This window comes from Rhinolophus sinicus, linkage group LG07 (genome assembly GCF_036562045.2).
Source record: "Rhinolophus sinicus isolate RSC01 linkage group LG07, ASM3656204v1, whole genome shotgun sequence".
Taxonomy (NCBI): domain Eukaryota; kingdom Metazoa; phylum Chordata; class Mammalia; order Chiroptera; family Rhinolophidae; genus Rhinolophus; species Rhinolophus sinicus.
The window spans coordinates 29202375-29217428 of NC_133757.1; the positions used below are offsets into that span (position 1 = coordinate 29202375).

The 15054-nt window shown below is 34.2% G+C and overlaps 1 protein-coding gene across 1 annotated transcript in view; it reads right to left on the minus strand.

Annotated features, from left to right (window-relative positions):
• Positions 1 to 7978: 7978 nt before the first annotated feature.
• Positions 7979 to 15054, minus strand: part of KIF11 (kinesin family member 11) — a 36603-nt gene continuing 29527 nt past the window's right edge. The window contains exons 18-22 of the mRNA XM_074339384.1: positions 14512 to 14791; positions 12471 to 12693; positions 11076 to 11227; positions 10227 to 10343; positions 7979 to 8261 (exon numbers count right to left, since the gene is read on the minus strand). Of these exons, the coding sequence (XP_074195485.1) occupies positions 8130 to 8261; positions 10227 to 10343; positions 11076 to 11227; positions 12471 to 12693; positions 14512 to 14791 (904 nt within the window). The 3' untranslated portion in view covers positions 7979 to 8129. The remainder of the gene's footprint in view (positions 8262 to 10226; positions 10344 to 11075; positions 11228 to 12470; positions 12694 to 14511; positions 14792 to 15054) is intronic.

The following is a 15054-nucleotide window of genomic DNA, read 5'->3' on the forward strand; positions in this document are numbered from 1 at the left end:
TTTTTCTCCTCCTCCCTTCTCCTCCTCCTTAAATCAATAGAACAATTAGAAAAATCAATAAGGTTATAGAAGAACTATCAATCAACTTCACCTAACTGACATTTATAGAACAATCTACCCAATGATAGGAGACTATATTCTTTTCAAGTTTAATATTTTACTTACACTTTACTTATCATAGTCTAATTCAAGTCATAGTCAATTTAAACAACTTTATTTCCTCATGGTCTGTGATTTCTTCTTTGATCTGGTTATTTAGGAGTGTGTTGTCTAATTTCCACATATTTGTGAATTTCTCAAATGTCCTTCTTTTATTGATTTCTAATTTCATTCCATTATGGTTGGATAACATACTTTGTATGACTTCAATCCTTTTAAACTTAATGACACTTGTTTTATGGCCTAACATATGGTCTATTCTGGAGAACATTCCATGTGCACTTAAGAAGAATGTGTATTCTGTTGTTGTGTGGAGTGTTTTATAAATGTCTGTTAGGTCAAATTGGCTTATAGCATTATTCAAGTATTCTATTTCCTTATAGATCTTCTGCCTAATTGTTCTATTATTAAAAGTGGGGTATTTAAGTCTCCAACTGTTAATTATCTATCTCATCCTTCAATTCTGTCCACTTTTGCTTTTTATACTTTGAAGCTCTGCTGTTAATTGCATATATATTTATAATTGTCGTGTCTTGCTGATGGATTGCTACATTTTCATTTTAAAATGTCCCTCTTTATACCTATGTAGTAACAATTTTCATGTTAAATCTGTTTTGTCTTATATTACAATAACCACTCCAGGTCTCTTTTGGTTACTGTATGCATGGTGCATCTTTTAACATCTTTTTACTTTTAACTTATTTGTGGTTTTGAATCTAAAGTGTGTTGCTTGTAAACAACATATAGTTGAATCATTTAAATATATATATTCTGCCAGTCTTTGCCTGTTGACTGGAGAATTTAATCCATTTAATATAATTACTGATGAGGAAGGATTTATGTCTGCCATTTTGAAATTTTTCTATGTCTTAAATTTTTTCCCCTCTATTCCTCCAGCACTGAAAGCTTGCCCTCTTTCACATTTGATATTTTCTAGTATACTATAACTCTCTTGTTATACATATTATATGTCATTTTTCAGTTGTCCTAGAGATCACAATTAGTATCTTAACAATCAAGTTCAATTAATACCAAATTAATATCAATAGTATACAAAATAATTGCTCTTATATAGCTCCTTTCTCTTCCCTTTCTTTGTTTTCAACAAATTTGGGCACTTTTCAGCAATTATTTCTCCAAATATTCTTTCTGTCTCTTCCTTTCCTCTTCTTGTGGGACTCCCATTATGAGTACGTTGCTACACTTGATGCTATTCTATAGGTCTCTGATGCTGTTCATTTTACTTCGCTCTTATTTCTGTCCTTCAGACTGGATAAGCTTATCTATCTTCAAATTTGCTGAATTTTCTTCAGCTTGCGCAAATCTTTCTTGAGCCCCTCTAGTGAAGTTTTCATTTCAATTATTGCACTTTCAACTCCAGAATTTCTATTTGGTTCTTTATCATTTTTATCTCTTTATTGATTATTGGGTGAGACATTGCTTTAATACTTTTCTTAATTTTTTAAAACATGGCTTCCTTTAGCTCTTCACATATTTTAAATAGTTGGTTTTAAGTCTTTGTCTAGTAAATCTACATCTGGGTTTCCTCAAGGACCGTTTCTATAGATTGCTGTTGTCCTGTATAAGGGCCATACTTTATGTCTTTGCATGACTCATTATTTTTATAGAAAATTGGACATTTAAAATATCATGTGGCAACTCTGGAAGTCAAATTCTCTCTCTTCTGTAGTTGTTATTGATGTTATTTGTTTAAGGACTTTTCTGAACTAAACTGCAAAGTCTGTATTCTTTGCCATGTGTGACCACTGAACTCTCTCCTCTGTTAGTGGTCAGCAAACAATTAAATAGTTATTTATTTAAATTCCTGAATCCAGTAAGTCTCCCAGCCATTGCCAAGAGGTGTGACTTTGTATTTATTCTCTTGGGATTTACAGGACATCGGTTCCATTCTTTCTTCACCATATCCTGTTTCCTTTCTGATCCTTTTGTCTTGCCATGCTTTAGTGTAACTATTTTCTTCTAACCTACCATCCACTTTTAAAAAACTCTTTAACTGTGACTATTCAGAAGCTAAGAGCATTCCCTGTGTCTATAATTTACTGTATTTTTCAGTTCTAGAATTTCCATGATTGCCTTTTATAATTTCCAATTTTCATCCAAAATATTCCAGCATGTCTTTAGGTTCTTTAAATGTTTGATTTTAAAAGATCTTCTTTGGCAACTCCATTAGCTGCAATTTCTGTGCTTTGTTTCTTATTTTTTGCATACTTACTTAGTTAATTATTTTTAAACATTTTTTTATTAGTTTCAGGTACACAAAACAATAGTTAGACATTTATCATTTATATCCCTCACACTGTGTCAACCCCTCTCCCGCATCCACTATCCCTCTGACATCACACAGTCATTACATTTCCACTGTCTCTATTCCTAATGCTGTACTCCGCTTCTTGTAAATATATATATATTTATAAAATATATATAAAAATAAATATATTTATATATATATATATAAAATTGTAATTGACATTCATTATTGTTCAACTTCAGCTTCAGGTGTACAGTACAGTGATCAGGCATCTACATCATCCCTGAGGTGGTCTCCCTAATGAGATAAGTGTCCATCGGATACCCTACAAAATCTTTACAACATTATTGATTACATTCCCCAAATTGACTTTCATATCCCCGTGGTGTACTTTGTTTCTGTTGTCTGTCTTTTCTCTTGGTTTTTGCTCAAGCTCCTTGTATACTAGGTTATTTTTTAAAGGAGTGTAAACAGATGTATTTTATGGGCACACAAAGTATACATTTTCAAATTGTAGCATTTGTTTAAGAACTTTTTTTCTCCGCCAATTAATTCCACCTACACTATTGATGCCTTTATGATTCAATTACCTCTTATTTAATAGATGACAGGGATCCCTTTATATAGTGAATGCCTTTTGGTTTTAGGTAAAAAAAAAATCACATAATATAAAACAAATCATTTTAAGACTTCTTTGACCATTTTGCAATGTATAAATATTGAATCATGTTGTACACTTGAAACCAATGTTATATGCCATTTATAGCTCAATCAATTTTTTAAAATGAATCATCTTAAAGTACGTAATTCATTGGCATTTAGTATATTCACAATGTTGTACAACTACCACATCTATCTAGTGCCAACACATTTCCAAACTCCCAAATGAAATGTACTCATTAAGCAGTCATTCCCCTTTCCCTCTTCAACCAGCTATGGCAAACATTAATATGTTTCTATGAACTCACCTGTTCTGGATATTTCATATAAATAGAATCATACAATGTATGAACTTTTACATCTGACTTCTTTCAGTTAGCATTATTTTCAAGGTTGATTTTCAGAGTAGTATATATCAGTATTTCATTTTTATGGCTGAGTAATAATCCATTGAATGTATATACCACATTTTGTTTATTCATTCTTACGTTGATGAACTTAGGTTGTTTATGCTATTTGACTATTGTGATAGTGCTTCTATGAACATTTTTGTAGTGTTCTATGTACAAATTTTGGTGTGAATTTTTTTTCTTTTCTCTTGGGTAGATACCTAGAATTTCTGGGTCATATGGTAATTCTCTGTTTAACATTTTTAAGAACCATCAAACTTTTCCACAGCGGCTTAACCGTTTTACATTCCCATTAACAACGTATGAAGGTTCCTGATGAACAACTTCACCAACACTTATTTTCTTTTTTCACTATAGCTATCCTTGTGAATGTGAAGTGCTATCTCATTGTGGTTTTGATTTGCATTTTCCTGAAGATTACACTCTTGCTGCTTCCCAGATTCTGTCTTCAGCTTCTGACAGTTTGATTACAGTGTATCTTGTGGATCTTTTTGAGTTTATCCTGTTTGGATTTGTTGAACTTCTTGAATGTATATAGATTCAAAGTGTTTTAAAGAATTTGAGGTTTTCAGCCATTATTTCTTCAAGTATTCTCTCTGCCCCTTTCTTTCTCTCCTTTCCTTCTGGTACTTCATTTTTGCAAGTGGTAGCATGCTTCATTGTGCTCTACAAGTCTCTTAAGCTGTATTTATTTTTCCTTCATTCTTTTTTCTTTCTGCTCCTCTAATTGGACCATTTCAATTGACCTGGCTTCAAGTTCACTGGCTCTATTGTCTGCTCACATCTGCAATTGGAACCTCTAGTGACTTATTACACCATTCAGCTCCAAATTTGTATGGTTGCTTTTTAGTTTCTTTACTGATATTCTCTATTTCTTGAAACATTGTTCTCCTGGATTACTTTAGCTCTACAACCACATATGCGACAGTTGATTTAAAGTTCAATGTTTGTGCTTCCTCAGGGATGGTTTATGTAATTCCTTCTGTGAATGGGCCATACTTTGTTTGCATGCTTCTTAGTTTTTTGGTTAAAAATGAAACATTTTGAATATTATAATGTGGCAACTCTGGAATCAGATTTTTCATGCCCCAGGGTTTTTGTTGCTTGCTCTGAGCTGTAACAGTTTTAGTGACTTACAGAGTCTCTGAAGTTTCTTCCTTTGCTTGTTTTCAGCTAGTGTGTTGACAGATTTCCTTTAATGCCAATGGCCAAAATATAAATAAGAATCATAAAAAAGATCCTGCCAGTCTTTGCGTATTGGCTATGTTGGAGCGCACCTTCAAAGCTTAGCCAGGCCATTTTAAATCTGCCTTAGCCTTCGCTTCCTGCTTGTGCTGAGCCAGCAGTGTAAGCTTAGGTGTCTTCTATAAATGCAACTTGGCCTAAACACGAGTGCTTTTCTCCATTTCCCAGTTTAGCCTGATGTTTCTGAATGGTCTGAGTTCACTTAAGAGATCCTCTGCTCCCATTTTTTCCTCTCAGGCTTTAGATACTCCTTTATTTACCTCAACTGTAGTATTTTGCCCCAGGTAGCAGCAGGTTGTTCATTTGCCTTACAATATTTTCAAGAAATGCCTGCCTCTTTTCTAGTCTGAGTTCTAAGTGCAACGAAACAAAGCAAGTGCCCAGCTTGTTCTTCAGGTTGCTCCAGATAGAACCATTTTTTGAGCTAAAGATCTCTGCTTCTTTGGGACCAGGGACCAAGGTCCCATTCTAAAAAGGTGGGCTGCTGTCTATCTTTAAGACCACCACAGAGCTGGGAAAGGGAGTGGAGCAAGAGAAAATAAAACACCAAAAAGCTTTCCTAGTTTTTAGGTTTCCTTTTTCTTGATTCAGCATTTGGTTGCTATAATACTGTCTTCCAGAATTCTGACAGCTGTTTCTGAATGATTTTACTTTTGAAGAGGAATGGGTCCTTAAAGCTACCTGTTTTTGCTGAGTCACTTTTTTTTTAAACTTTTATTTAAGTGTGTTTTTCCAGGACCTACCAGCTCCAAGTCGAGTAGTTGTTTCAATCTAATTGTGGAGGGCGCAGCTTACAGTAGCCTATGTGGGAATCGAACCTGCAACGTTGTTAACAGCACCGCACTCTAACCAACTGAGCTAACCTGCTGCCTCAGATAGTTATTTTTTGAGTGCTTAACATTGTACATGAAAATCTGTAGAGCCAATTTAAGGCTCTGGATGTTTAGATTCTCCAGATTAGTTTTGCTTCTGCCAGGCAATTAAACTAGTTGCCTTAGCATTCCTAGATAACTTTAAAACAGGAAATGAGATGACTCAAAGCTGGACTTCAGGCCCTCTGAGTGCCAATCTATTTCTCATTAATCTTAAACCAAGGTGTAGCCCTTTGGAGTGTAACTGAAAGCCTGGGATGTTTAAGGCCCTTCTTTCTTGGTGGTACCTGTATAGTTTATTTTAGGAATTTAATACAATTTGCTTACCTCTGTAAATATACCCATTGCCAAATAAGAAATCATGGGGTAAGAAAGTTAATGTAGAAACCAAATTTATTAATCATGGATTTACTGAGGGCAGTTTATGAGATATTATCCATAGCTTATGTTGATATCCGATTTTGCAAAAAAAATTATATCATTTCTATAAAGATAATACTTCTGCAAGGTTACGTTTATTCCTCGAAGTAGCCCATTTTCTAATTCTCCAGTAGGGCTTGGTTTTATTTAGCTATCAAAGTCAAACCTCTCTAAATTTATATTTAACTTGATGTGGGCACAAAATTTATTCTTTGCACATACATTCCCCTTATCAGCAGTGGAAACATTCCACGATCCCCAGTGGATGCCCGAAACTGCAACTTCAACTCTACCAGAAATATGGCAGCAGCTTCTTCATCGGCAGACACAGCCTCTCCAATAATTTTTATATATTTCAGTGCAAACCTATTCCTGAATGTATAACCATCCCTTACTTGCAGTAAATAGCTTGGTGGCATTCATTTCTGGGGATCCCTTAAAGTCTTCGTATAGGCTCAATGCTTTCTGGTACAACTCATTTGCTGTTCATGTCTTCCACCCACAAATTTAATGCCTTTTCCATCTTAACTAAGTGCTTATCATACATTACAGCTGTAACTTTTGCAGTTTGAGGTGCAACAGCAAAACTAGCACAAATTCTTTTCCTATTTTCGCAACTTTATGGGTAGAAAATTCATTCTTACTGTAGATCTTAGCAATCTTGGCATATTTTTCTTCCCTTATTATGCTGAGAACTTTAATCTTTTCACTTAAAAGGTACACTTTATGGCTTCTCTTTGGCGTATCCAATTTGCCAGCATCACTACTCTTGCATTTTGGGGCCATTAAATAAAATAAGGGTTATTTGAACACAAGCACTGCTATACTGAGATAGTCAATCTGATATGGAGACTAACAGGCCAGTAGCGTATACACGATGGATATGCTGGACAAAGGGATGATTCACATCCCAGGTGGGACAGACTAGGACGGCGCAAGATTTCACCATGCTTCTCAGAACAGCATGCAATTTAAAACTTATAAATTGTTTATTTCTCGAGTTTTCCATTTAATATTTTTGGACGGTGTTTAACTGTGGGTAACTGAAACCACAAACGCAAATCATGGTAATGGGTATTGTATTCCTTCTAAGTGTTCTGGTTCTTCATGCTGGAATGTCTCAACTTCCACAAATCTGGTTGCCAGATCAAAATTGTAAGAGCCCTTCTAAAGGTTAAGATTTCAATAGAAAAAAATATACATATACATATTTTATTATATACAAAGAATAACAAAAGGTTTCATCAAGTAAAAAAAAAATAAGAATACAAATTATAGTCATAATTAATAGCTTCAAAAAGCCCTTAAACCACTGCACAGGACACAGGCCTCAAAACAGAGTCACATAGCCATTAATCAGAGGTAGTTCTCCCATAACCTCAATCTATATTCTGGACCCTGTAGGGGCTCATGTGTGTCCTCATAAAAGAATGAAATGCTTTCACATCTATGGGGAAACAAATTAAAAATAGTGAAAGGAACTTCTACGGTTATGTTTATTGTTGACAGTAATTTTAGAGATAACTATAGAAAAGTATTAAAGACATCTGGTAAAATTCTGGCTATCTCATAGTAAGAATGGATATCATTTTGTAGCTCTACAAATGGTTTGTTGACAAATAAAAAGGGAGAATGTGAGCTGAGAAGGCAGAATGGAAAAGTCTAGGGAAGGAGGCAAGCAACTAGACATAATTCAGTCATAGAAAGAAAAAGGAGATGGTCCTTCCCAAGACTAAGCTTTGGTTATATTTACCTAGATAAATTCAAGCCTAGAAGAATAGTGCAGCTTCTATGTATTTGCTGGTTAGTAATAGACGAGACAATTTTCACTTGTTATGAAAGAACTATTTTATATCAAAAGCTAGAAATACCTATTTACTCAATGCAAATCCCCAAAGAAACTCAATTTAATATTCAGTAAACTACAGAGATGACAGAAAAAATGGATAGAAATATTTAATTCAACTCAATTTACAGTACTGCCTTGATATTTTTTTCTATTTGTTTTTAATCTACAGAGAAGACTCACGTTCTGGGGTCACAGGTTTTATTTTTCATTTTTCTTAAAAATAAAATTACCAACCCTCAAGTTAACTAAAGATTTATCTGGGCTCGTAGAGGTAATCTGCTCTTTGTAACAGATTGCTCTGTAGTTTCTTCCACTTTAGACCTCTCCACTGGATTAATGCCTCTGTTTTCTTTGTCTTTTCCATGTGATTTTTTATGCTGTGGATTTAAGGAGAGAAATTAAAAGTCAATATAAAGTAACATTTGATACATACTAGCTATACTCTTATTTTCAAAATTCTCTGGATTATAGGAAATAAATTAAGTGTGCAAAACTGGAAAGGCTCAGCACAAATTTGAGTCCACAATTTGTCGGACCAGTAGAAATGAATGCCTGCTTCATTTTACCACCAATAGAAGGAGTGGGGTGAAATATTAATAAATATAAATAAATATATAATGTAATAAATATGTAGTATGTTATATATAATAGTATAATTTATAATATATTATATACTATTAGAGTACATATAATATTAATAAAATATTAAGAAATATTAATTTTCTCTATGCTATTCCAAGGAATAATTACAGACTTTACTGTAGGGCAGTCTTAACAGACAGCAACTTTACCCCCTCCCCAAGTGGATATTTCATAATGCTTGGAGACATTTTTGGTTGTTAAAACTATGGGGTGCTTCTACTGGGTTGAAGCTAGGGATGCTGCTAAACATTATATAATATATAATACGCAGGACACCACAACAAAGGGTGATCCAGCTCAAAATGTCAATAGTGCTGCTGTGAAGAAATCCTGCTGTAGGGAAGAAAAGATTTGCTATCATGCAAGAAAGGCAATTCTATTTTAAGCAGAGAATCTGCTATATAGGCTACCTCAAGACACTTTTTTAAAAAACTGTATTTTATCTTTTATTTAAACTTATTTCATATTTCTCATTTGGAAATTATATTTCATCAAAATCCCCATACTTACCCATCGAGAGCTTTAAAAGACAGATGACATTCACTGTAAACCAGTCATCAATACTGAGAAAAATCTTGAGCCTACTTTAGAGTTTTAAACCCAGGAAACACCCCCACATCAGACTGCTATCAGGGAAAGAATAATTTCCGAACTTCAGCTGAAAGTTTGAAATCCTATCCCAAATCTTTTCTGGTTCTTTAGGGACGTCTTTGCCATAACTAAGGCAGGCCTTCAAAATGCCTTGAACAGTAACAATGAGAGGATTTCCAACCAGTGATTAAGTTGTCACTAAGTTTCTCTTACCTCGCTTCCTTTTCTTAACTTTATAAGATAGAAGAGGAGGTTAAAAACTGGAAAGAAATATATAGAAGAGTTCTCTAATAACAATGAATAAAGTAAAAGGCAGGAAGAATTTTGGGATAAGATTGCCTTGAGGCAGACAGAGAGGAATTTAATAGACTCTGAGCTAGAAGTTTTAACAGCTTAAATTAGCCCTCAGTGGAAAGCCCTGCAAGCCTGTTAAGGACAGGTACAAGCACATACAAATCAGAAGCAGCACTTCACTGTACAATGGAGACATGGGTGTCTTAGGTAAGGAAAGCCTTACTTGACAAACTGTCTAGGCTCATGTCTCCAAAATAGTAGGAAAGAGGCTAGGCAGTTTATAGTGCCATACTCCCAACAGTGTTTAAAAGGGGGTAGGAGAGGTCACAGAATTGACTTGCACAAGATCAAGGCAGGCAAGGAGCTCAGGAAACATGGGGGAATAGTAACGAGAGCAAACCCTCAGGCTAAAGAAATCACTAACATAACCTGAGAGGCCCTTAGTCTCTCAATCCTTTAAAGTCTGATTATGGGCAGAGATAAGCTCCAGGACCTCCATGTCAAGGAGAAGCCAATGGAAACAACTGCTCATCCATTCTGAGCATGCAGGAAGCAGAAAAGGGATAAATAGTTGAATATTACTGAGGATGGAGATTATGTCAAATTCTGCCTTGACTTATCCTACAGAAAACCCTTGATCAATTATCATATTTGTGTAAATAATATAAACCAGAAAAGTTTATGTGCCATCCCAAAAGAATGACTGAAAATATTCTGCTGTTCTACCTACCAAGAGTAATGCTTTTATACTGAATAGCAAATGACTGACTGACATCAGATGAGGAAGGGCTATCTGATAGGATATAATCAGGTACCTGGAAAAAGGGAATCCCACCGCTGGATGAACAATCCACACTGGTATCTGCAGATGGCTCTTGACTCAGAGGTTCTTCGATTGTGTGTTCCAAAACTGCCTTTTCTTCATCCGAGTCCTACAATAAGAAGCTGGATGAGTGATTAAATCCAAGGTCTTAAAAAATCTTCCCAAAAGTAAAGGCGGTTTTCTTCTCTGAAAATAACACAATATCCATTGTGTAAAAATTCAACTTCAACAAAATTGGTAGAAAGTCTACAAAATACTGAAAATAATCCCTCACATGTTTTCATATAGAGAAGTAAAGTACCTATAATAAAATGTTGAATAATAAATAAATAAATAAAATAAAATAATAAAATAAAAATAAATAAAATGTGGAAATCTCAGGAAAATGGGATTAGTTTATTTTCTTCTTTGATACTTTCTAATTTCCCAACTATCCTATAATTACATATTATATTCCAGAGCACAGATTGTGGAGCTTGTCTAGGTTCTACTTCGAACTCCCTCCTTGTGACTTGGGACAATATAATTCTTAGGTTCCTCACCGGTAAAATGGGGATAGTACCAGCATCCACCTCACAGGGTTACAGAGAGAATTGAGTAAACACAAGTGTATTTACATATAGTGCTTAGAACAGTGTCTGACACATAATAAGCACAATATAAATATCAGATATCATTATTATTCATTAGTCTAATAATAATAAAATTGCCAGGTTAAAAGAAACAGGCTTAAGGGTCAGATAACTATCATTAATGAGACAGGGTAGAATTGAAGGGCAAAGAACAAATTTTTTCATGTTATTAAGAGTTTATGGGAGAGTTATAATTCTTTAAATTTTACCTGACTGGTGTCTTCTTCGTTGTATTCTGAACTGCTCAGCATCATTAACAGCTCAGGCTGTTTACTTTTCAACTCATCAAGGAGTTGTTCACGTGGTTCTGTTCTCACCAGTGTTGATGGGTATAAGTAATTTTTCCTCTGTGGTGTAGTACCTTTAGTGGACATTATGTAAGTGGGAAAAATTGAAGTGTGGGATAGGAATAAGAAATTTTTTTAATGCTACAACTTATATTTCCCAATGAATCTTTGCATTCCAAAAACATAATCATTGCCATACGAGAATCAGAATCAGTCTTGTTACCTGTCAGGCATACATTGCTTACAACTAATATTTCCTAACTTCACAGCTGGTCTTAAATAGACTTGATTGTTTTCAAGATTCAATCTACCCCAAAACATGAAATTTTCCATCCCTGAGGAAGTACAAAAGATGTGTATGGGCTCTAAAAGGAGTGTTTTGAGAAATAGAGGCATTATTGGAATAAGAGGACAGTTTTCCCGACATGATCACTTTGATAGGGATAATCATTTCACTGTAAATTTGGTGGCAGCTAATTAACCAGTTCAATTTCTTCATAATGAACTCATGCTGTCATAATTTACATAGGTATTTGCCTTTTTGTTTAATATTTATATTCCCAATTTTATTGAAAATAACTATTACAAGACTCGAGGAAAAAATAAAAATATCCTTTAGCACCAACTCCTTTTATAATTAATTTTAAAAAAGCTTTCAGTTTGCATACCATAAAATTTACTCAATGATTTTTTTTAGTGAATTTCCAAGGTGTGCAGCCACTACCACAATCCAGTGAATAACTCAATTACTCATCCTGTGCTAAATAGCTTGTTACATACCTTGTTCCAAGGTTTCCCTGAATCATTATAGCTTACACTGGTATTTGCCACTGGTGACCTCCCCAAATGGTGATTCATAAACGTCAATCTAACAGCCCACGACTAAATGAGAGGTACACATAAGAAAATGTACAATGTGGTGAGCTTTGCATTAAGCCATTTATTTAATTACATTCCTCTACTATTTTTTGGTATGAAATGTCCTTTTGCAAACAGTGCTAGATAGACAGTTGGTTGGTTTTCTTTTTAGTTGTTTTTAAAACGTCCTCTCTTAACAAAGCCAGTTCCTGAATGTTTGTAAAATTTTGCTGAATTATGATGCCCAAACTTCTAGGATTATATGTCACCTATATCATGACATCTAATACTTCATTAAAACTGTTTTAGGGTTCCAATTTTTCCACATTTGAGTTGATTATATGAGGTAATAATTTCCAACTAGGCAATGACAGGACCTAGTTTTTCTGAACATCTGCAATGTATAAGGTTGAATTCAACATCAAAAATATTAACAATTATATTTCCCTCTTAAAGTACCTGTTGGGATATCCAGTTTCAGATCCTGTTGTAGAAAGCAATCGAGCTTAGTCAAACCAATTTTTATGTTTTCATTAAGTTGTAGATTTTGTGTCATTAACTTTTCTTCATCAATATTTATCTGATGAAGAAAAATGTTATGCTGGTTCTCATTAGCTGCTTTATGTCCACTTAATTTTTCCGTAATTTCTGAACTTGAAGCCTCACAACCTTGGTTTACAACCTGTAAATGATGCAAATGAGCTTTCATTATTAAAATCAAAGTTGTCACTGCTTTATTCAATATATCATTTCCCCTTACCTTGAAATTTCCCATAATAAAAGTTTTAAACACATGCAAAAATAAAGAAAATAGTATAATTAACCCCCTTGTATTCACTACAGAGACTCAGCGTTTAGGGTATAGATCAAACAATATTGGCCATTTACTCCTTCCCTCAGGATTCTTTCAAAGCAAATCCTGTACCATTTACTTCAGTACACACTTCTAAGAGCTTTTTAAAGACCATTCTTACATCAAAGAAATTTAACATTGATTTCTTTGTATCAAATGTCTAATTAGTGTTCAAATTTCACCAGTTTGTTTCAAATGCTTTTCACAACTGGTCTGATTCAGAATTTATCATTAGATTTGGTTGATATGTCTTAAGTAGGTGACTATATAATTTATCATCCAAACTGGAATACTTTTCAGTGAAAGGGGCCATTGTTAGTAATAATTACCCCTGTGCAACGGGTGTAGTAAACAAGGATTATCCCAGGCAAACCAGGACGTAAGGCCCTGTAGTCTTAACAATCTTTTAATGTAAAAAATTTATCCTTCCTCATATTTTTCTCCTTGAAAATAAATTTTTGTTGTTGAAGAAACCAGGTCTTTGCTCTATTGAATATCTCAAAATCTGGATTTGGTCAACTGCATCTCTATGCTGTATTTTTGTATGTTCATTTATCCTCTGTATTTTCTACAAACGAATTAGATCCAAAAGATTGATCTAAATTAAGTATAATTTTTTTGGCAAGAATATTTCATAGGTGGCACCAAAAGCACAGAATGCCTGGTTGTGTCTCTTATGTTAAGATTAACTTGTGGTTTTGGGTGTAGTCACCAAACTTTTTTCTTCATGCATTACCCTGCTAAACCAAGATAGAATTCTTTCGAGAAAGACAGATAGATACTCAATTATTTCCTTTTATATACCAGCTTTCAGAATAATGCATTGCTTCGCCAGCATGTTCCAGAAATCTGTGAAATTTTTATGAATTTGTGAGTTTTAATATATTTGATGTATTTTAATCTGTCATAGCAATTATTCTTTTTGATGCTCAAATTATACCATCTTTAAACAGCGGCATTTGATCAGATTGGCTCCTAAGTCGTTTTGATACAAACTCACTAATATTTAATAACTTCCTCATTTCTGGTATGGCAAGATCTCTAGGCTCATCTGGTATATTTTCTGTGCCAAACCTAAAATCAGCTATTTCTCCACTAGCCCTGGTTCCTTTCAGTGAACATAGCTTATATAGCTTAAAATACTTAAATTATTTTACCTCATTCCTAAGAATTTTAGTAAAATCCTGTTATTGCACAGAAAGAAAAACCAAGCCAACATAGGGTTCATGCAAGTGTTATGTTCAAGCAAACCCACAAACCTATCAGGTATCCTTTGAGCAACCAGAACAATATCCTAAACACTTAAAGTAATAACAGACTTGAATGTTCTGGAGAAAAGTAAAAAGTATATATAAGTGGAAGTTATTATGTATCAAAAAACAGAGTGCCCTTAACTGAAGGAACTAAGAAGTCAAAAACCAAAGACAGATACAGAACAGATCAGACAAATGTTAAATAATTTTGAGTTCTAGGAGACATATACACGAAACAAGATAATGCATAAGCATACCAATTATTATACTTAAAGATTAAGTCATTCATTATATTTTAAAATGTCGTTTGTTTTGAAACCAATTAGACAAGAATATTTAATTTTTTGATTATCACTATTTTCCCCAAAGTAGGTTCCAGTCACAAAGTTCTTACCTCCAATAAGTTTTGAATTTCCTCTTTCCTTTTATTTAAGCAAGATACCCACTGTTCAGAAAAACAAAGTGTGCTTGTGTTCAGAGCCTCACATCTCAGTTCAGTCTCTTGAGATATTATTTCAAGGTTGCTATTGAGTTTATCACAGTGTTTCGCAGACTCTTCAACCAATTGTATACCTTCTTGGTTAAAATATCTGACTTCCTGTGACAAGCCATCAGAATCAGCACAAAATTTTGTATTGTGAGAAGTTGTTTTGCTGATTATATCCTTTGATTTCCTATAGGAAAAGAGAATAACATTGTTAAAATGGAAAATTAAGACTCAAAGGACACATAATTTGCCCAAGATCACACAGCTCAAAAATGGCATATTTGAACCCAGGCAGTCTGGCTCCAGAGCCCACATTCTTCATTAGTCTTCCACACTGAGAACAGATGCTTTGGCCTGTGTCTTTTCACAGTAGACTGACATCACATCTGCCATTACCTTTGAAAATGTCTTCTCATAAAGCCTTTCTCGGCTCTCCTCCAGACATAATGC